Below are 23,273 nucleotides of genomic sequence, written 5' to 3' on the forward strand. Positions count from 1 at the left end.
CCTCTATCTGTCCCATTTCCTTGCTGCAGTGTATCTATTTGCCGAATAGATGATTTGGTGTCTGCACGTACCTCTGTGCTGCAACCGGACTTCCAATTGGACAATCGACAAACATTAGGATCTAGCGAACGTGACTATTCGGCGCATCCTGCACGAAACGATTTTCACATTTTCGTTCCGTGATTTGTCCATACTGTGTGCGGAATTCTACAGTTCGAATCGAAACCGGTGCACTAACTAGCACCCTATTTTTAGCAGTAGAACAGGAAAGTTGCAATAAATCACTCGTCGTATTACACTGTTGTGTACCACTTGAACGGATGCGGCACGTGTTTATTTAGGACCTTTAAGAACAAACCGACGGTGTCACGACAGCAAATCAAAACACAAACACATCCGATTAGTTTTCGTTTTTCCTTCTCACCCTATCGTAAACGTAAGGTGTTAAGGGTCGCTGAGGTCATAAATTTTCATGGAAATAAGCCGCACATAGTTGCGAAGACAGTAGCAAAGCAAGCGTTGAAATCGCCAGCGAGAAATCTCTCGCACATCTGAAGCATATTCATGTGCGCACAACAAGACCAACCACAAAACACAAACAAGCAAACAAACAAACGACTCCTTCGATCGGATGAGATCTGCTCATCTCGTTAACGACTTAATGCGTTTAACAAGTGTTCTTCGATTGCTTCTGTGGGATCTTGTGGGATGCTGCGGCTGCGTCTACTTCATTTTGCATTACCCATTAGTCGCGATCGGATTCAGTTGAACGAAGGATGTTTTCTCCGCATCGAACCATTCCGCGGTAGCAGTAGATGTCAACGATATGAGCGTCCGTGGGAATCGCCAACCACAACCGAACAAAACCACTAGATCAATGGATAGCTCCTACCAGGAATTTTTCGAATCCAACGACTTCAGCGGTTCGCCCGGAATGGAGGGACACTGTCAGCGATCACAGGCAAATGCCCGGGAGCGCTTCAGAACTCACAGGTAAGTGGTTTCATAATCCACCATCCAACAACCAACGCTGCAGGCTTGTACCTTATCGACCATCCGCTTCTAATAGTGCGTCTTTCAGTGTCAATTCTGCCTTTACCAACCTGCGATTGCTGATTCCGACGGAACCAAAGAATCGCAAGCTGTCCAAAATCGAAACCCTGCGACTAGCTAAAAGTTACATTTCGCATCTGATGGCGGTGCTGGTTACAGGTAGGTGACATTTTTGGTGAAAGTGAAACGTTATAATTGTGAAATAAACCTATTGTTTAGGTAATCTCAGACAGCCATGCTTGCTGGCGCAAAGTACCCAACAATTTGACATTGAGGTTCCAGATAGAGGTTCGATCGTGGAAACGGGAAACCTGCTAGAAGGCAGTTCTTCGGACGCGATCGACAGCTCGGACGGTAGCGCAAATAGTCATCCTACGAGGGCAAATATTTGCACATTTTGTGTCTCACCAAAGCGATGAAGATTATGACTAACTTACTGTTGACATTACCGAACCAATGAAACTAGAATAGTGGTTTGAAGCACGAATATTTGGCCAAATTGGTTTGCTAACCTTTCTAGTGTGAGCTTTAGTTGTTTTAGCACTTTAATTATACGATAAGTATGTCAGCTGTTTTCAGATTAGGGAAAAACAATAAACTATCTAAAGTCTCAAACTGCAAAAATTATTCTTTGTTTTTCTTGACTGGAAATGAAAATATGTTGTTTGTTTGAGCCCATACAATGTAAGTTTTAGCTTGCACACCTTCGTCCTACCACCAATGGGTGTTGTTCCATAAAGATTACTTCGTCCTTGAGGTTGTCTTGTAAAAATTCCGTAATTGTGTCCTTTTGTTCGGTACATATCGAGATTAAACTGCACCGCCAAATACATCAAGTAACACACGATGGATACCGACTGTGCTTTGTGACTCTCGGTCTAGCCTTCAACACCACGCGTGGTATTGCACACCCATTTCGTTCGGTTCGCCTTCCTCCCTGGTGATAGCCCGGTTAGCTCGCCGGTTTCGTTCTCCTGTACAGCTGTAATCTCTTCTATTATCGCCTTTTCCCGCAATGATTGTGTTCATCTCGCTCTTGCGCCTCCTCAACGCTTGTCGGGTCATCCGAATCAGCCATCGTCGCCGTGGTGGCTGGGTCATCGCCCACACAACCAAAAGTTCGAATTTTACTCAAAAACGAACTCAGAAGTTCTCACATTTGGTTCACTATTAGTTCCGCGGAACTTTATGGCTGCTTTATATGGAACTATACGTGTAAACTGAATTTAAGTACCGCTAGATATTTGTTAGAAAGTTCAAAACAACTTTTTAATTCCTTTCAAAACAACTTTCAAGTTCACATTAAGGATTTAGGAAACTTTTTTTGAACTCTGTTTGACATAGTTCAACGAAAGCACCGATCGTTCTTTTAATCAGCGGGAAAGTTCACACCAAATTTTCTTATTCGACTGTAGCTGTTCGACAGCGTTGTGGCTTGTAACTATACAAATGTTTATGTATAGAATGATTATTTTTAGAAGTGAACTCGATTGATCTAGGTATCATGAAACGTTTGCTTCTTGGGTGGAAAGATCTTTAGGTGGTGGATCTTTAGGCCATAAATCGAAATTGTCATCTAACGAAATATCGCAAATGTTACCTGGCACTCAATTGCTCAATTCGAAAATGCCCTGCAGCGAATAGAACGTCTACTTCGAAGTGGATGGAAGGGTCTCTAATAAGGTATTAACAGACTCTCCGAAATTAATTCTGAAAAATATTACTTCGGACCAAAATCAAAAACTCGTTAGAATTATTCTTCTGTCAGAATTTGGCGAATAAGTCAGTGAATGAGGATTGTTTCGTAAAATCGTAAAAGAAAAAAATGATTGTTTAACCTATCCAGTTGCTTCATCCTTTCTAAATAATTAAATATAAAGTGTAGTGATAAAACGAACTTATCTGGTGCTTATTCTAAGTTCAGTTGCAGTAACATTTGTATAAAATAAAAATTATAATGCTTTGTTATTTAGAACTTGGAAGAATCTAATCTAATCTAATCTCACACTAACGCAGCCAATCCTTGAAGGCATCCTGGAAAATGACGATTACTTGAATCAATTATTTTTCTTGTCAATGGCCAGGCCAACTGCGCAGCATGTACCGCAGAGAGAATTCCGAGGAATCAAGTGGAACCAGAAAAAGTACCTAATTCCATTAAACTCCTTGCAATCAAGGGAAAGGAAGAAAGCGTGGACATCCCGTACCAAACGTTTCCCATATACATAGATAATGATTTATTTACAGTCGTTGGAAGTATCTATGCTAATTAAGGTTAAGTATTTCCAGACCCTCAGAGATGAACTAATGGCATTTAGACCAGACGCCAGGCTGGAACTGGCCAAGGATATAGCGCCTTCCTTCGCTCTCTGAAAATAGATTAGTTTGCCAAAAATATTAGTTTAAATCATATATTACTTGAAAATAAAGTCGTGTGGTTTAATGGTTGCCTAAAACTACATTTGTAAGATTAGAAACTGAAACCCGCACGACCCCGCATCTCCTAGCTTGGCTACTCAATTATACAAATTAAAGTATTTCCAGGTTTGGCCACGTGGAGGCGCTAGGCAGGGGCTTGGGATGAATAGGGCTATGTTGGGCGCTTCTTTCTAGTTGCCTTCCCCATTTCATACCCTTATGTAATTAACCTTCATTTTAATTCTCTGGATGGCTGATACAAGCAATACACAATGGGCAAAAACGAGCTCGTAATCCCAAAAATTAGAAGCCGCTGGTTTGGAATCTTACTAGATACCTATTTCTATTAAAAAAATGCAGGAAATCGATTGGTGACGGTTTCATCCTGCGCAGACTCCGGGAAGTGGTCCATTTTGCCCTATTTTACCCAAAAATTAGGCTAAAAGCTAATTAAACAGTATAAAAACTTATTTGCCGCCCGTGAAATGAACTCAAATAGCTTCCAAACTTTGTTAAAACATCAGAGGAAACCAATCCCATCCATTCCATACTGAATGAAGAATGAAGAATAGTCCATTTTGTCCAATTCACCCCCAAATACATAGATAACCTAATTAAAGCGATTAAAACTGACTCAAAGACAAAAACAGTCTTCAGAAAAAATGTGTATTTTATCATACTGAATAACTTTGGAGAACAGTTGAAAGCAATAAATAAATTGGATGCAAAGTTATTGTGCAGAATTGATTTTTATGTGTACTTTTTAAGCAAGTCATTATATCTCGCAACTAGTAAAAGATATATAGTTACTATATTCAGCAAAGTTGCACAGTTTAGTGCGTTCTACAATTTTTCTGAAGAAAAAAAATTTTTTGGTCGGATTAAAAAAAACAAAAGTTTGCATCACCCTGATGGATGAATATAAGATCACCCTAGTAGTTTAAAAAGGTGCGCTGTATTTCATTGATAAACTTTTCTAAAGACACCATCGTTGAAAAATTACGATTTTTTTTTACGCAATAGCAATTAAACGTGTTTTTGTAGATCTAAAAGGGAATCAGGCAAAACGGACCGATTGTAAATTCATCACGATACTAAATCGATGACATTAAAGTCTCCTGATGTCTTTCGAATGTACTGGTGCTATTCGAGTTTATTTCCCTGTCTTTGAATTAGTTTTAATCGCTTTAATTAGCTTTTAATATGTATTTAGAGGTGAATTGTGCAAAATAGACTATTCCTGTATTTCGCACAGTATGGAATGAATGGGATTTGTTTCTTCTGATGTTTTGACAACGTTTGGAAGCTATTTGAGTCCATTTCACTGGCGGCAAATAAGTTGTTATACTGTTTAATTGACTTTTATCATGATTTTTGAAAATAATAAGGCAAAAGGAATAGGCATCTGGTAAGATTCCAAACCATCCGCTTCTAATTCTTGGGATTACGAGCTCGTTTTGCCCATTGTGCAATGGTATTAAAAAGTATTCTCTATCTATCTATCAACACAACAAGGTGGTGTGCAGCATCACTTTGGCCAATGGAAAAATCGTGGTGGAAGGTGGAAGGTGCGGGCGCTGGAAAAATTTCGGGTTACCATGGAGACGGAAAAACAACCGAGGGGTCGCTAAGCAGCGTGTTTTTTTTTCCTAAGCCTAGAAATGAACTTGTTGGCAGTTCCGAAACTCTAGGAAAAGAGAGCTGCTGTGACGTTCGATGATAAAAGATGCCGGATTCTCTTCGGCGGTCAGGTGGCGGCTGTCCATGACGAACACCTTCTGTCTCATAACCATAGTATTGTAGTATTCGGGGAGCCCTTTCATCAGTACGGAAGCCAACCATTATTCATTGACCTCGTAGCCGATTTTGCTCAAGTTGTTGGTCGTAGTCCTCTACCGATCCGCACACCTCGAGCTTCACTAAGGTCAGCCGGTTCAGCAGGCCAAACCTCTGCAGCAGATCGTTGTCCTGGACCGATGCCTGATGCAGTACGGCAAAAGACCATATTTTCTCGCTGAACCAGGCTGTAATTATTCTTTTCGTCGTCGCTAACGCCCTCTCGTCCAAGTCCGGATCGACGACTCGATTTTCGGCCGGTTCCACTGCTCGCCAGGAACTTTCTCGAATCAAAATCATCTTCATTGCGAACGCCAACGATGCGTAGTTTTGACGTCCTCGCAACCTCTCCATGGCCGGTGAATTTATTGCGCTTTTTTCCGCCGGAACGGCTGTTGTCTCTTACAACCCTTACAACTCCACTCCACCCGCGTTCTAAGATGTCATCCGCGAACCTCCAGTTGGTTCGCCTCCACCAGAATTTCGGCCCGATCAGTTGTCATCTGTCGCGATAATCGTTCTTCCAAAATTGGACCATCATGAGCCATAATTTCCGGATAAAATTAAATTCCTTCTACTGTGTTTGTAGATAAACTCGTTCGTTGTCAAGAGTTTCATCCAACATGGTGCTTTACGAATTTACACATCAAAACACCTATCTTTGCTCATCTTTTTTGGGACTGTTATTTGAAACTAGAACCTTGCGAATTGAAAATCATTGTCTACGATCTCCTTTGTTACTATTATTATCTGGCTCGGGGCTCGGGCCAAGATTTTCTCTCAATGAATCGGCTAGCCACACCACAAAACGCGAAGCCCTACACGCACTCTCATGGTTATCAATGAACGAATAGGATTAACCTCACATTATCACAATGTACTTGAAAGCATATTGCATCAATCGGTACAGAAATCGAAATTAGATTAGGACGAGGTTGTAAAAGATAGCTTGTCTAAAGCACAGAGAATAGACGATTGCTTGCTTTAAAGGCAGGATATAATACTATGCCCTGAGCAAGCCATCAATTAATCTCCCTTTGTTGAAATTGTTTCAATTTCAAAGCAAATTTGGAAAGTCAAACTAATAAAGATACATATAATTTAAAATTCAAATTAAAATTAATGACAACTGATATTCTAAACATAATTTAATACATTTACCAAATGCGGAAGAATATTTCAGTACATCTTAAAGCAGTTTAATTCGTAACAAAAAAAAACAATGCAAGCAAGTTTTTAGTTCCTTTTTTGCTGTGTTCATTTATCAGGTTTATGGGGCTGTAAATCGGCGAAACAAAAAGACTGTTTTTTGCCCGCTGCTTCATTTAGCCCCTATTCGTCCCCAATAACTTGCGGAATTCAACCTACTCATCGTGAATGAACAGCAGGGCGGTCGGTAGTGATAAGTAAATAGTAACCAGTAGCAAACCAGTCGTCAGTAGTGCGAAGTGTTCGGTCGGTTCCGTTTTGCGGACAAGCGAGAGAATGATCGCTTCAAAAGTGTGCTATTTTCAGCTTATTTTTAGTTTTGTGATATTTCCCTCATTTATCAATGGTTCATTGTATAAATTTCGATGCAATAGCGGAAAATGTACGAGACAAAATGCAGAATTTTTAACCGAAACCGATCGGTATTTTGATACACTCAATGAATGTCGATTACTGTGTGGCGAATATAGCTCTTTATGGCCAATCCCTACCAAGGAACTCCGATTGGGAGATAAAACGGTGGAAATTAGGCCAAAGAACATTTTGTTCAACTACACGGACAACTCTAAGGCTGGTGAAGTGAGAAAATTTTTGAACCAAACTCAAGCGATTTTTTTGAACAATCTCTACAAAGAATGTGGCCCACGCTGTATACACCCGACCGTAACAACACTAGTTATTACCATAAATGTCGATTCGGACGACTTAGATCTTACTTGGACAACCAACGAATCCTATGAACTGCAAGTAACAAGCAGCGAAAGTAAAACCGAAGCCACCGTTTCAGCCGCGAATGTTTTCGGAGCTCGTCACGGTCTGGAAACGTTGTCGCAATTGATGGCCTCAAAAAACTACGACGATGGTAATTGCCTGTTACTGCTGGCCGATGCTCACATTAGCGATTCACCCAAGTTTAGCCACAGAGGGTTTTTGCTCGACACGGCGAGGAATTATATTTCAACGAATGCCATTCGGCGTCAGCTCGATGGAATGGCATCGATCAAAATGAATGTGCTTCACTGGCATATCACGGATTCACAAAGTTTCCCTCTGGAACTAATCAGTTATCCACAAGTTACGAAGCATGGTGCCTATTCCGATGGAGAAGTGTACAGCCAAGCGGAAGTTAGGGAGATTTTTCAATATGCCAAACAGCGCGGAATACGTGTTATTCTTGAATTCGATGCGCCTGCCCATGTGGGTAATAAATCACAGCAAAGTGTAAGTTTTGTAACTTAACTAATTGATTTGTAACCTCATAGGTAACGGTTGGCAGTGGGCTCCTAAGGCTGGTTTGGGAAACATAGCTGTGTGCATCAACGAGCAACCTTGGCGCCGGTTGTGCATAGAGCCTCCATGTGGCCAATTCAATCCGGCAAATTCCAATATCTACAACGTCTTAGGTGACGTATATTCTGACTTCGCGCAACTCATCCCCAGTACGGAAATCTTACATATGGGAGGAGACGAAGTGTTCTTTGGTTGCTGGAATGCTACCGCGGAAATCGTGGACTACCTTCGGAAACAGGGAAAAGGTCGCGAGGCACAGGATTTCCTAGACCTTTGGGGAGAATTTCAACGCAATGTGCTTGAGCTGTGGGATCGCGCACGATATTTCCAGGCCCCGTCACCAACGGTGCTGTGGTCGAGCCACCTGACCGATCCAGATGTTATAGAGAAATATCTTCCGAAAGATCGGTACATCATTCAAACCTGGGTGGAAAACGGTGCCGAGCTGCCGAAGAAACTACTGAAAAAAGGCTATCGCCTAATTATTTCGACTAAAAATGCCTGGTACTTCGACCATGGATTCTGGGGCATAACCAGCTACTACAATTGGCGAAAAGTATACAACAATAGGATTCTGAACAGTAGTTTAATCCTTGGAGGGGAAGCTTGCATATGGACGGAGTTCATAGATGAACATTCCCTAGGTAGGTTGACAGTTTACAACAATAATCATGTTACATCTCAATGCGGCTCTTACAGACTCACGCACTTGGCCTCGGTTAGCAGCAGTTGGAGAGCGACTTTGGGCAGATCCGACGATTGATGCTTCTAAAGCCGAAGGACGTTTCTATCGCCAGCGGGATCGTCTCATCAAACGGGGCTTAAACCCGGAAGCAGTGACACCATTCTGGTGCGAACAGAACGAAGGGGAGTGTCAATAGCATACATTCCGTAAAGGAGACTTCTGCTTTACTACTAAAAGTAAAGTGACGAGTTTCCATATCTATAGGATACAAGTATTATAATACTGAGGTATGTGTTCGGATTAGTCTTAGCTAGTATTTATTTTGGACAATTAAATATCTCATGCAATATAAAAATATCAAAATACTCTTAGTATTATTTTGGGCGAGTTCGGTTCTGAAACTGGCTGCTAATGGAGATTGTTTTGAAAACCGAGGTGCAGACGAAATAAGTGCCTTTATGCGTGGCTCGCGAAACCAATCCCGTTTAATTTTTTCCTTGACACCGAATGGATTTAATTACAGACAAATTAGGTACATGTATAGCAGCTCAAATTATTATTTTCATATTTTTAGTAATTAAGTTGACCAACAGAGCCGCTGGTAAGGTACCGCCTACGGTTCTACCCTAATTTATTTCCAAGATTGATTTAAAAGCAGCATACGATACAGTCGACCGAGACCAGCTATGGCAGATAACGTTCATGCACGGTTTTCCGCACAAACTGACGCGACTGATCAGAGCTATATTGAATCGAGTGATGTGTTTTGTGCGCATCTCGAGTACACTTGAGTCCCTTTAAGATGCGGTCAGGATCTAGTTAAGATGCTAGTTTATCTTGCATGCTTGTCAACATCCTTTTTAAAAGGGTGATCCGAAAAGCGACTATCGAAACGAGTGGCACGATTTTCATCATGGCTAGCCAACTTCTATGTTTTGCAAATGACTTTGATATCATAGCCAGGAACTTTACGACGCAGCGCAAGAGGCAATCTACGCTAGACTGAAAACGAAGTCTAGGAGGATTGGGCCAAAAAATAATTGCGTTGAAGACCAAATGCATGAAAGGAAGAGGCTCAAAGGAAACTAAAGCGTGTCTCCCACCGACGATAACCGTTGACGGCGGCAAAGTAAAAGTTGTAGATGAGTTCGTGTATTTGGGAGCACTGGCGACCGCAGATATTGGATAAAATTTCAAATTAAAATGGCCTACTATACTATCTACAGAGACTGTAGATTACAGAGGCGCCGAGACACTCAAAACCCGCTAAATTTTGAACGAAAGCGGAGAGTTACCTTTATTTATGATGGTACTCTCCGTTTTGTTTCAAAATTTAGCGGATTTTGAGTGTCTCGGCGCCTCTGTAATCTACAGTTTCTGTAATACTATCGTCACCACCAGTATAGTTTCCCAACTAATGATTTTTTTCTAGAATAAATAATTTGCATACTGACAACAGCTTACCTCTGGCGGTCGTGTATGTGTTTATGTTTATATTCAACTAGTTTCCAACTATTTTGACAAACGTTTTATCCAAGTGGGGACTTATTATGTACTTGAATGTCTGTGGTACCACCAACGGAAAATAATCAATTATACTATTGCGGCGGTTATGAAAAATCCGCCTGCAGCGGCGGTGATAACGCGCTCAGGAGATAATTCGCTCAGGAGATTAATCGCGAGATAAACACAATATTAAAATTTAGGTTTTATGGCTTGCAGTTCTACAAAATAAAAGTTTGGTAGCATAGTTTTGATGAAAAATAATTGATTTAGTAAATTTTCATGTATTAAATTAAAGAAATCTGCTCTGCGGTGATCTTTTAATGGTTTGGCTCAACAGTCAAGATAACCGCGATGTGAGGATTTTTCTTGCAATCTGCAATAAAATAAAAATTATTACCGAAGCCCGCTCAAATAGAATAAAGCTTGCAATGAGTAAATTACTTGATTCCATTAATTATGAAACGATACCATCCAGATACGCTCGCTGTTACGAAAACGTTCAACGGCCATATTAAATTTGCCCATTTTGTGTAAAGAAGCGCCGCCTCTTAATATTTAAATCTTTTTCTAACCGCATAGATAGCACCACAAGCCAGCCTTCATTGGTCCTAGCCGCTATTTGCAGCATCAGCATGTTGCTTATATTTTCGTGGTTTTCTGTATAAGGAAAAATGAGTTGTAATATTTTCTATTGTTTTCACACTGACAGTTTAGCATAGAATTTCGAGGCTTTCGCGTTAGCGCGAGATTTATGTGCATTCGCCGCTTCCAGCTTTCTCCTTTAGTGCTGCAAGTCGAGCAGTTTACTTTCTACAGCTATCGCCGACAGTCACGTACACCCCTGCATTGAACATTCAACAACTGCGAACCAGGGATACCAGACGTCCTAATTTTGCAACTGAACTACAGCCTTTGAGTACCCGTTTCCGAAACGTCCTCGTTACGCCGGTAAGCCACATTTTCTATAGTTTTTGTGCCTAACTATAATCCCAACTTTGCAGAGGCAAACATTTTCAAAATAAGCGCAAGTTTTGCTAATTTTCTTCAAGCAGGAACATAATGTCCGTGAAGGTTTTTTTCATTTTCAAATCTTTCATAATGCTTTTCTCACAAGCATCTGGCATCTCTGCTTCTAATCAAACAGAAAGCTGTCAAACGGTGCAAAGAGCGCAGAAAGAGAAAAGCTCAGAGACAAGAGAGAGTGAAAGAGAGATAAAGCAAAAAGCAACCAAAAAATTCGAGCCGTCATTCGCTGCGTGTGCATTCGTTGGTGAATCTAGTGAAAATAGCTAAAAAAAACTAGTAAATTGCGGAAAACAACACTAAAAGTGTGTGCATCGGGAAACGGAAACAGTACAAAATGTATTATCGAATAAACCGGCAGTAGCCAACGTTACTGGAGCTACTATCCAGCTCGCGACATTTGCAGCGGCAATATAGATTAAAATTGTGGCTGGCTGGTGAAACCCAGCATCGAAGGTGGCGACGGTTCGGTAATTTTTTTTTCCTGCTGCTTTCTCACCAACACTACCGTACTAGATCGGTAGGCAAACGGGCAGCGGAAAAAAAGAAGTACCTCTATGTTTTGAACGGTATCCACCACCACCGTAGCCTCTTGCTTCAACGACGTGCATCAGGCAGTCTACTACTACAGCCGCATCGCAATCAGCCAGTGCAACACCACTGCCTTTGCTGCTGTTTGCAAATACGTACGGCTGCTGCCGCTGGACCGTCGCCGCATTACCGTTTGAACGCAGCGAGAGTAAACGAGACGGAGTTTCAGTGCTGAAAAAAAACAGAAACCTATCGCAGTGGCCATTGCCGTCATTGGAGAGATAATCACTTCAGACGTAGGCAAAACTACGAATTCCAGCAATCATTGTGTAATTAATAACTGGGAGTGAAAAAGTGCTACGATTCGGCTACCGGTGGATTCGGTGCTCTCCAGGATGGCCTCCGCCGCTGGTGGTTTGGACATCCAGGTCGTCTCAATGCCGAACCTGCAGAAGATAGAAAATTTTATGCGTGATTCAACCTACCGAGAAACGCTAGAAGTCAGTGCCTCCTTCAACACACGGCTCTGCCTCGAGCGGCGGATGCGGATACCGTTTTTCGATTCGCAAACCGGTGTTGCACAGAATCACAGCAATCTATATATGGCACATTGTCGGAGGATGCCCGGTCACCGGGAAGGACAATTGTACACCTACCCGTCGACGCGGTGGCGAAAAACTAAACGGCAATACCTAACCAAGCTGCAAAATCTGCGGCCGTTCAGTAATCTGAGATCCACTGCAACCCCGAGCTTGCTTGGCAATATCTCCTTGCCGCCTCCGACTCGTGATTCGAGTGAACTGCTAACGGCAGCGGAGTCGGACTTCAACGCATCCCTCTTGGAGGAATCTTCGCTAGGAGCAACAGTAGATACGGACAGTAAGGACAGTCACCAAAATCAAACTGTCATCAAAGAGGAGCCCCTACCAAAAGATTGGTACTACGACGAGATGGCACTTAACGACGATGACCTGGACGACCCGGAGGGAGGTGACTCCGACTACGACTACAACGTGAACGGATACAAACGCAAAGGCAAACGAAGCAAGCGATCCTACCATGGTGGGGGCAAAAAGAGCAGAGCCAGCCAAGGCTCCTCCGCAGCTGCTGCTGCTGCTGCTGCGGCGGCGGCGGCGGCAACGGGTGACTACGAGGGAGCTGGCTCACCGGGCGGTTCTTCGCGGAAAGGCCGACCGCCGGCGGGCAGCAGTGCCGGAACCAAAAGAGGCCGCAAAAAGAACCCGAAAGAGTCGGCAGCCGCAATCGAAAAACAGCTGGAAGATAGCCTGAGCAGCAGTCTAATGGAACCGCCCTCGTTCGAGACGGCAGCCGCTGCCGTCGATATGGGCGAGAATGGGGAAAATGGCACCGGATACGGGGGTAGTGCCGATCTGAGGAACTATCGGAAGTACCTGTAATGCGAGATGTTACTTCGAATGGTGAGTAGGAGAAATGTAGTCTTTTTATTAAAAAAAATATATGCAAATTTATGCAGGATCTCCTTTCTAATAAGATCAAAAGCAGCGATATGTCATTTTTGAAAATGTTCCCATAAGATGAAAAAGTAACACTGATTAGTGGTTAGATTAATATCATAGTTTGGAAAGCTAAGCGTTATAATGAGATTCCAAAAGAATTCTGTTTCAGTTGATGTCAATATCAGTGCGGTAATGACATCGTAGTTGGGCGCCAATTTGCTTTGTTTATTTCAATCATTAAGTAAACAAAGACGAACCATGGCAAAATTTTAGTTAGATCACTGGGAGGCAACTGTCAAAATAATCTAATAAAAAACAGACCGCGCCGCAAACAGCCTCTTGCTTGCGGTTGGAATATACACAAAAGATAAGCTACATCATGTTTCTCTTTCTGTTGAGTTTACTATCAGCTGTATTTTACAAACGAAGTACAAATTCGAAGAAATCCGTTATCATGAGGTTTTCAAATGTGCTTCATGGACTGTCGTGTAAGCATTGTAACATATTTGTATTGCTGTTTGCTATTGCAGCCTGAATTTAGGAATCAAAACTCTTTTTAAACTAATCTAACCTCATACTAATGCAGCTAATTCCTGAGAGCATCCTGGAAAATTACGATTCATCAGTCTCATTTTTCTTGCGCCATAGAGCGAATTCCAGATAGAATAATTGTTTATTTTTTCACATTCCGTTTAACCTATTCTATGGTCTTAAAGCCATCTACGCCGAAGTCGCTCTTTAAAGGCAAAAGTGACCAGATTCGCAACAGAATAGAAGCTGGATGACACGACTTTGAATATTTTTACACCTGATATATCATTGATGAACAACGTAAAGAGCAGTGGCTCTAAGTTACTACCTTACGGTACTCCTGAGGCATTCGCTAGCTGTGCTGAAAGCTGCAGTTTGCGCTGATTTTCACACAAAGAGTACGGTTCTTCAGGTAGGATCGAAACCATTCCACAAGAGCCGGCAAGAGTCCTAGTTTGTCGAGTTTTGCTAAAAGAATCCCGCAATAAACTCGGTCTGCAAGTCGCTTTCAGATCGGCATATATAAGCATCAATTTGAGTACCAGCAGTCAGAAAGCGTTTTGAGTAGAAGTACATTAAGTTCGTGGTTGTCGGACGTTTCGGATACTATGTTGCTCCAACCAGATGTTGCTGCTTATGAATAACTCAGCAAAGTTTAAATTGATAACATTGATTGGTAAGCTTGCTCAAAGCTCCCTTAACTTCAGTACACGAGGCAATTGAGGAACCTATCAACCGCACACCTGCTTCTTTACGTTTGGTGTTTACGAATGACCTTAAGACTGCGTCTAAGATTGCTCTGATATCCGGGCCATATACTGCTTGTATCGGTTATATTTTCGATAGATGCAGATGCAGTTTACAGTGTTCTCAGAGCCGAAGAGCGCTGTCTTTTTAGCTGCCGGAGATACTGATTAGGCCAAAGAGGTTTGAGCTGGTCTCGGTAAGAAACGAAATGAGCGATTACTGACTCAATAGTCGACTTGAAGTATTCCAGAACATCATCAACATATGAGATTGCCAGTCAATTGAAGTCAAAGGAAATTACAATGCTCGGTGACTGTGGAAATCCAAACTAGCAACGTCTGAGATATCCACGAACTGTACCGGCCCGGTTAGACTGACAGAAATCTATCCTAAAGCTGCTCAACTAACTTATCCTGGTGCGATGTCCTTTAGAATTTTACATGCATAACAATGTTCCGCCAACAAATTCGGTCCGTGGCTGTCCGTCTCCACGTTCTCGAATGTCTAGGTCTTGCTCCACTTGGTCTAACCATCGAGCATGCATCGAGGTGAACATCGTTTGGGGTTGTTGTCCGGCATTCTCATAACATGACCATAGTACCCTTCCATCTTTAGCCACTGTTTGGATACTGGGTTCGCCGAAGAGCTGCACCAGCTCGTGGTTCGTCCTCCTTCATACACCGTTCTCACATATACTGCCAAAAACGATGGTCCTAAGCACACGACGTTAAAAAACGCCTTTCACTGTAGCGACTTCAGCTAACTTGAGTCATTCCAGATTGTACCGTGACGGGCAACGGTAACGAATGTTGGTAACAACGAAAAGTCTTTGGTGCACTTTAACCATCAAAAGGTAGCCTTCCTTTCATCAATCAAAACGAGGTCAATTTGCGAGTCCTTCTGGGGCCTTTCAGATACCACATGGACAGAAAAATACTAGTTTCCGCCTGACGATTCATCTTCGTCAAGAGTATCCCTGTCCAACAAGAGTGCCTCAGCTTGATCGTTGACCTCAATTAGTCGGAAAGGATGCGGATACTTCCCAGAAAATTGAGAGACTTGCAGTTCCATCTGCACCAACTCCGTGTGCTGGGTAAGAGGCTGAGAACCACCCAAAACTGCTCAAGTGTATCACAAATTGGCGTCGAATGGGCATAGCTGATCAAATGTCTGAAGACAGCAATCAGGACTTCACCGCCACGTGTTTTGCTGCTATTGTGATGATCTCGATCGCAACGGTAAGCTGCACGGAATTGACACAACTGCCCAGCGTCATCACAGCCTCAATTAAGGGTTCCTGGAAATAATTTTAATTATTTCTAATCATAGAAATATTTCAAATTATTTTCTTGCCTGTATTAACATTTGCATTATATCATAAATATATTGCAAATGTTTAATCGGCCAGGTCAACTGTGAAGCATTGCCGCGAAGACGATTTTTCCAAATGAATCTTGTGTGAATAAGTTATTCATACATAGATGCATTTCAAAATCAACAGGGAAAGAAGAAACGGGGACGTCTCGTACCAGCCGTTTCTGATTAACTGTAACTTTGTTTCGTTGGAAGTATCTTTGCTAATAAAGGTTAATGATACTCCGGACCCTCGGGGATGAACTTATGGCATTTAGACCAAAAGCCCGGCTGCTATTGGCCAAGGTTATAGCGCCTTTTTTCGCTCTCTGAAAATAGGTTAGTCTTCCAAACTACAGAGCAACAACCACACAACTATAATTTAAGTTAATTCTATAGACTATATGGAACATTTACATAGTGAGTTTTATAAAAAAAATGAATAATTAAAAAGAACGATCATACCATCATTTCTGTTGTCTTCTATATAATACTTATCTCTAAGACATGAACACTATATAACTGCTTCAACTTTGGTACCGGACGTTACCATTGCTTGAAGTGCAGCGGATTTTAGCTTTGAATACGCCCGAAAACGATGGTATACCAACTGTCCCAGATAAATTCTCAAATTACTTCATTCAGGGGTGGCAGTGCTTATGGGTGATGACCGAAATTAGTTCTGACGTCCTTGATCACGGTGGTAATGCTCATAGCATTGGGTATTGGGTCTTAATCTTCGGGTTCAATCGTCGCTCTACGATTGTCACAGAAATCATGGTATTAGATCAGGAATGGCACCTATCCTTATGACACAGTTTCACAACGGGTCTGGCCGGGAAACATTTATTTATAACACGGACCGATAAAAATACATAAAAATATACGGAAGCGAACGTTTATCTGCGAAGGCACATTGATGAAGTTAAAGGTATTGTCCAGTTTTTCGGAATTCACTCAGCTGGTCCAGATAGATAATCCATAGAATAAAACTTTCTTATAACAACATATTTCTCTAGAAAAAAATATGAAAAAACGTGACAGTGAATTTTTTCTCGTCTTACCGCACGCGTCTTCCAGGCGGCGCTTTCTTTTCCGGAAAAACTGGGTACTGTCTTAGTTTCTCATTCCACATTTTGACGGGTTCCCTGTTTCAGCATCGACGCCCATGTACCATTCTTCTTGCCTAACATCCTCTGGCATTACTCGTCGAACCAGTCGTTACGTCAACTCCTTTCAGCGAACTCAATGGCATTTTCCGCTGGGTTGTTCATGGCTACTTTAGCACTATCCCAGCAGTCTTCGAGAGGGGCTTCCTCACCCAGCAGCGCGTACTCAGTAGCAACTTCAGGTTATTTGAGTCATTCCAGTTTGTATCGTGGCGAGGTGAGATAATGCCATTATCGCAGAGCCCTCAAACCGTGTCCCTCGGGGCAACGGTAACTGGGTGACGGATACGGGTCGGTTGACCGCGATTGCTGTCATGGGCAGATATCTCATCCAAGAGGTTGTATCGACCGGCCAAGAGAGGTCCGTGATTGCTGTGGTCGATGGCGTCTACATCTGCAGCTGCTACGCTCCACCTAGCTGATCACCGGAACAACCGGATGCTTGTTCAGTCTAGTCGGGTAGCATGTGCACTACCCCTAGGGGACAAAGCTTGCTGGAAGCTTTGTCCAAGTTGGACTTAAGTCTGGTAAACGTGGGCCGATGAGTACACGCATAGCGACGACCAAGCTATATAGTTCACAATTGTGCGACATTAGTCACGGTCACGCGGGTTGATGTCGTCCGAGCGGAGGTAGAAAGTGAAAGCCATCGATGAAGACCTGTTCGTTGAAGCACTCAATGCAGAGAGCAACCGCTCGAACCTGAGTGCCCGTGAACTGACCAATGTCCTAATACGTGCATGTGATACAACCATGCTTAGGACGGGGCAGCACACGAACGGTCGTCGCTCGATATACTGGTGGAGTGAGCCCATCGTTCTAGTCACGAATGAGGAGCTCATAGCGGTTGGCAGGGGTCGAACGAGGCACTTAAAACGGTGATCCCAGCATACCCTGATATGTTCAGAGAGACGCTTGCAGTGAGTCAAGTCCTATAAGCTGTGCACGACTTTCGTATCTTGTTAGCTGGTGTGCATTATTCCAGGGTAACCGCCGAAGAGTATAACGAACAAATCTTCGTTGGACAGCCTCGATCCTGTGTACGCCGTTGAGGTAATGAGGGTTCCAAATTGCCGACAATATTCAAGAACTGAAAGAACGAGTGAACAGTAGAGAGATTTCAGGCAGTAAATGTCCGTAAAATTCCTAGACACTCTCATTATGAATCCCAAGCAACGAGATGATTTCCCGATTACATTTGCTATCTAATAGCACGCCTAGATCTTTCGTGCAGTTAGTCCTTCCAATGCTAGTACCTAAAAGTTTGTCGAGAGATAGGTTTTTTTTCTTGAGAATGTAATCGCGGCACATTTACTCGGATTAACTTTCATACGGTTTGTGCAACACCAGTCTGCAAAGTTGTCTAACTGCTGCTGAAGCACGTGCGCGTCGGCGATTGGGCTGATTCGATAGAAGATTTCAAATCGTCGGCGAAGGACAATCGGGGAACTTCGAGTCTAAAATTCACATCATTAATGTATAAAAGGAATATCAACGGTCCTAGGTGGCTGCCTTAGGGAATTCCAGATGGAGCAGAAAATTCATCAGAATAATTATCACCAATTTTCACTGCTCTGACTGGGCTGCATCGCGGACAGGTGGCAGGTATATCGCACACAGAAAGAGGAAACGATCAGACACTTTAGTTTCAACCCACACTTGTTCAACGCCTAACCAAGCATCATTCGGGATAACGCGTGGTTTCAGCTCTTGACGAGCTGCAAGTAGTACTCAACCTCCGGAAATCTTAGGACTGTTTAACCGGCAGCGGTCGCAGCGAAAAGCATCGTAACTCCTGTCGAACACTTGAGATGAATGGGTGCGATCGTTGAGCCAGGTTTCGGTTAGCGCGATAATATCGTAGCAGCAGGGAGAACTGGCCAGCAAATAATTATTGATGGAACTGTTCATGTGCGTTCACGTGTAGATTAGAGGCAGTACGAAAGTTGCCACGTGCATTGGTTCTGGAAGACAGTATATGGGCGCCGTTTTGCACCGTTTGTACGGTAGCCGAGGAAACCGCGGAGTATGTAATCTTTCACTGTCCGCGTTTCGATACCACTCGGCGGGAGATGGTTGCGGTCGGTGGAGTAAACACCAACGCCGACAACATCGTGCGGAGAACGTGCGCGGAGCAGAATGGTGAGGAAAGCGGCGGTTCAACGTGACAAAGTGTGTTGTTTGAACCTATACCAACAACACAACGGTTCGATGGAGTGCTTAGGCACGTGTTCCCTACTTAAGTTCCACGAGGGGTTCAGGAAATGGGGAGCTGGATAGTTTTTAGTATGTAGGCGCAAGTTGGCATCTTGCGAATCCCACATGACACTAAGACAACACCTCCGTCTTTGGAAGATTTTCTCAGCGCTACGATGTCGAACTTGCAGCTCTTCAATACGTCGACGAGCACTCGACTGCTCCCTTGGAAGTCGAGAAATCGACAGTTTCACATCACAAGTTTCCAATCTATAGTCCTTAATCGTCCAATGGGTCTATTGTGTTTTTTCGTGAGGTAACGACTTGCAAAACCTGCGGTACTAACACCTGTCAGCATACGACTTTGGCTTCCAACGGGGCTAGTTACCCGAACTCCACCGTATCCCGGCTAGTTGGTATCACATCACATAAAACTTAGCTGTTCAACAGTAATCACTTTGTTAAAATAATAGGTATATTTAAATATATTCAGTGGAGAAAATTTTTGACACGAAAAAATATGTTGTGGTCGCAGTTTGCTGCGATCCTCCTTAAGATCAATATTTCAACTTATTCAAAATCTAATTGTGACAGCAGGTCACTGACAACTAGGGTAGATTATCCATTAGTTGCGCCATGAAGTATTCCACCACGCACACATATAAGGATTTTTTGACATTAGCTGAGGCCCTCGCTGAGGCTGTTTGCAGTAGGAATAATATCAAAAACATCAAATATCAAACTCCCGGATCCTCTCCTCCACTCTTCGCTCTCCTCTCACTCCTACATAACCGATCCTCAGCTAATGTCATTCTGGTTAGTGACGAAACCGCAAATTACTTCATTAAGCACAATATAACTTCAGTTTGCTTGTTTATTGAGGTATATGCTTCAATTTATGTTTGTGGGATATGAATTTATCAAATACAAGGTATTTGTCACAAGGCAAGACAATTGCTTTCGTTGTACAAGATGCTTTATAAAGAAAAAATGAATTTTCCGATTCAATTATATTGTACCAACAGTTGCGCTAATGTTTCCTTAATTAAGTTTGATGTTCCTTTAATTGTGTTATTCCATATACATTGCTAGGTTGCTAAGTGAAAAAACATCGTAGCAAAACTATAGATGAGCGCCTATAGTTGTGCGCTCCAAATGCGCGTTGAATTTTGGAAAATTGGCATTTTAGCAAATAATGCTTTAATTTTAAATGGTGTAGTCTAACTACCAATACTTCTAAAAACCTGTTTTATATAATGAATGTAATTGTTTTATCTAAAATGCTACCGTGACGAAAATATGCATTAATAATGAATAGTAGCGCAACTATTGGTACTACCACAACTATTAGATCAACTACCCTATACTTGAACAGTTAGCATGATTGAATCCAGCTCCATCTCACAGGCGTGAACTAATGAAACAAAAATACAAATTCAACATCGTCCAAAAATTTTATTTGCAAATTTACGTTCGTTAACAATACCTAGTCTGTTGTACTTTCGATGACTATTTAAATAACGTGCAAGTTTGCTCGGTGGTATCAAACTTTTCCCCACTGGCACAGCTCTGGTGCTGCACAACCCAACTTTCGTTGGATCTAGTGCATCGGTAGTATTTAGTCGGATCATTGATATCTTCGAAGCTGCCTTCCTGAAGGCATTGGAACACACAATCCTTTCCGTCGAACAATGTTCCTTCCGCACATTTGATCATTAATATATCTTGTAATTTTGATTGCGAATAAATACAAACCGCGAAGTAGCTTTTACTTTCCCCATACGTTCCTATTCCGGTTGAACTGGGACACTTAACAGTGACACACGTTGCGTCGTTTGTGCTCTTACACATCCCTATAGTAGCGTTGAAGACATACCCTTTTGGGCACAGATACGTATCCGATAGGATGTCGGCACTTGAACAGTAATGGTAGATTTGACACATATTCGGATCTGTAAATTGTCTATCTTTAATTAAGATACGCACACGAACGGACAACAGATTATACCTGGAAATATTCCTTCTCCGGTACAGTTGATAGATTTCACAGGACAGTTCGCGTAAACGTCGGGTACCGCCGAACATGCCCCGGCATTGCAGTAGGGTGTCGAGGCAGAGCAATTCGTTGAAACGGACGGCCAAGAACCGAGACACTGTACGGCAGTGGAACAGCTAGTACATCCGGCACTAAAATCTCCCCTGCATTCGAAGCTTGCCGCTGCAGCCGGTAGAAACATCGACGAAAAGGGTATACGAGTTCCGGGTATTTCATCGGATTGCGCAAGGCACGTATGGACGGCTACAAACACTAGTATAAATATTCTGGCAATCATTTTGTATCCGCACGAAAGGTGTGACTGGAGGGTTGTCCCTGTTGGGACGGTTATTTATACGGAAAAACATGCTATCTGGTATCTGGAGATTAGTAATCTACGCATAAGAAAGTTATTTGTTAATTTTTACTGTTGCAAACATCATATTTAATGTCCAAACAAAGATTTTAAATTTGATAAGATAGATAAGTTTTTTTCCCTGCGGCTTTTTTTGGATCTCCGGAAGCGTGGAGTGCTCCATTGTCAAGGACGTCTGGCTATCCAGATGAACTGTCTGATGATTTTAGTTGCTCTTATCACATAACAATATTTTAAATTGTCACCTCAATTCAATACAGGAAATTCACTTTGCTGTCTTCAGTTTCGAAATAACCGTTTCGAATTTCGACTTCTTTTCAGGTACCTTTGAGGCTCTAAACACCGCCCCCCTCTCCTCCGCCAAGTGGCACGTACGGGACCGATACGGTGCGATGGCAGTAAATAGTTGTTTTATTTTATATATATACAAAAATACGGAATGAATATCATGCAAAACATACGATGGATGGAGCCCGGCTCCACAGGCATAGACGATCGTCTCCTACAAGGAGGGCGATGGAGACGTACGCATAACATGTAAGCAAACCTTAAGGGCGCAAATTGATTCGCGGCAACCCCCGATCTGCGGTGGAGATTGTATTCTGGTCATCACAGTTTATCGATTGTTTATTTTTGTGTTCTGAACAGCCGAAGAAGATGTGAATCAGAATAATTGTACATTATATTATTAGCTGAAAAACACAGAATATTTTAGCTGTTTGTTAGTTTCAAGTTTACCATCCCTTTCCCACGCAATAGAGATCAATCCGGTAGGCACTGGTTTTCCGTTGAAATCTAGATTTCACTCCAGTTTACAGTCCGTAGCTTGTTTTCCCGTCAAGAGAAATAACCGTAGAACGTAAGCTTGATATGAAGAAGGAATGATATAATTATACCATTTATTACTACCGTTATTTAATTATCAACGCTAGGGAAATTTAAATATGAGTCAATATTGAAAATAAATACTAATTTGTTTGACTATTTTTATAGGTGTAGCAGTCAAGTTTCCCCTCTATTCCCGTCTCACATACAAACACTCACATTTACTTGTTGACGCGCAATAGTGCTGGTAGAATTAGTTTGCATCAAGAGTACATGCCTCCTGGAAGAATTTCGGAAAACAAAACTCAGTTTTGCATTCGCATGCGACAGACACCATGGAACCGATCAACGAGTGACCCCTTTCCTGTCTCCTTTTGTATATAGTAAGTCGAACGCAGCAAAAAAACGCGGTTTTTCCTTTCACTATTAAATGATGTATTTACCTATTCCATTGGCTCTATTGATGAATATACTGATAATGAAGATGATGATGATGATGATTATGGTCTATATTATGAACGCGAAAAAAAATTTAGTGAGACAAAATTGCGGATTTAAGGATGCTACAAAATGAAATATTTTATGAACCTGGAAGAAGAAGAAGAGATTTAAATTCGAAAACGATAAAAACTGGTCGCATGTACATGAATAGATATTTCAACTGATAACAATAAAAGAACTATGAGCAAAAGGTATGGATTTGATTATTTTCTTTGAAGAGCTCATCATATAATGTTGGTAAAACATAGAGCATAACGTGTAAAGACTTGATCGGTTTCCGAGGGAGTGGGTCTTCTACGAGTAACACTAGTGAGCTACGTAGGCTGAAGATCTAGTCTTCTGTCTTCCCAGTTATATGCAAGCCACTGTCAACTGATCGATCTAGAACCTCTCCGTGTCTCCATATCATTGTTTATTGCGGATAGCTTACAGGGTAGAATAGATTGCCCCGCGCTATTGCGGTAAAGGTTGATATGAGTAAACCGAAACTCTCATTTAGAACGAAAATGGA

At 42.2% G+C, this 23,273-nt stretch overlaps 3 protein-coding genes across 3 annotated transcripts; all 3 read left to right on the plus strand.

Annotated features, from left to right (window-relative positions):
• Positions 1-877: 877 nt before the first annotated feature.
• On the plus strand, positions 878-1,472 carry LOC128732463 (transcription factor 15-like). Its single transcript, XM_053825713.1, has 4 exons — positions 878-993; positions 1,082-1,212; positions 1,273-1,305; positions 1,375-1,472. Exons 1-4 carry the CDS (start codon positions 878-880, stop codon positions 1,470-1,472), a joined length of 378 nt encoding a protein of 125 aa, XP_053681688.1.
• Positions 1,473-6,792: 5,320 nt separating this feature from the next.
• On the plus strand, positions 6,793-8,687 carry LOC128732464 (chitooligosaccharidolytic beta-N-acetylglucosaminidase). The gene is made up of 3 exons (XM_053825714.1): positions 6,793-7,717; positions 7,779-8,450; positions 8,506-8,687. Exons 1-3 carry the CDS (start codon positions 6,793-6,795, stop codon positions 8,685-8,687), a joined length of 1,779 nt encoding a protein of 592 aa, XP_053681689.1.
• A 2,571-nt stretch (positions 8,688-11,258) lies between these two features.
• Positions 11,259-22,942, plus strand: LOC128735738 (zinc finger protein ubi-d4 A). The gene is made up of 2 exons (XM_053830230.1): positions 11,259-12,990; positions 21,758-22,942. Exon 1 carries the CDS (start codon positions 11,947-11,949, stop codon positions 12,967-12,969), a length of 1,023 nt encoding a protein of 340 aa, XP_053686205.1. The 5' UTR covers positions 11,259-11,946; the 3' UTR covers positions 12,970-12,990; positions 21,758-22,942.
• Positions 22,943-23,273: the final 331 nt, after the last annotated feature.

Source organism: Sabethes cyaneus, chromosome 1, assembly GCF_943734655.1.
Source record: "Sabethes cyaneus chromosome 1, idSabCyanKW18_F2, whole genome shotgun sequence".
Taxonomy (NCBI): domain Eukaryota; kingdom Metazoa; phylum Arthropoda; class Insecta; order Diptera; family Culicidae; genus Sabethes; species Sabethes cyaneus.

Excerpts from the sequence above, each read along its gene's own strand:
- LOC128732463 (XM_053825713.1), top strand. The coding sequence starts at position 878 with ATGGATAGCTCCTACCAGGAATTTTTCGAATCCAACGACTTCAGCGGT. Across the intron at positions 994-1,081 it reads GAGCGCTTCAGAACTCACAG|TGTCAATTCTGCCTTTACCA; the intron begins GTAAGTGGTTTC and ends TGCGTCTTTCAG. Across the intron at positions 1,213-1,272 it reads GATGGCGGTGCTGGTTACAG|GTAATCTCAGACAGCCATGC; the intron begins GTAGGTGACATT and ends CCTATTGTTTAG.
- LOC128732464 (XM_053825714.1), top strand. The coding sequence starts at position 6,793 with ATGATCGCTTCAAAAGTGTGCTATTTTCAGCTTATTTTTAGTTTTGTG. Across the intron at positions 7,718-7,778 it reads CGATGCGCCTGCCCATGTGG|GTAACGGTTGGCAGTGGGCT; the intron begins GTAATAAATCAC and ends GTAACCTCATAG. Across the intron at positions 8,451-8,505 it reads CATAGATGAACATTCCCTAG|ACTCACGCACTTGGCCTCGG; the intron begins GTAGGTTGACAG and ends CGGCTCTTACAG.
- LOC128735738 (XM_053830230.1), top strand. The coding sequence starts at position 11,947 with ATGGCCTCCGCCGCTGGTGGTTTGGACATCCAGGTCGTCTCAATGCCG.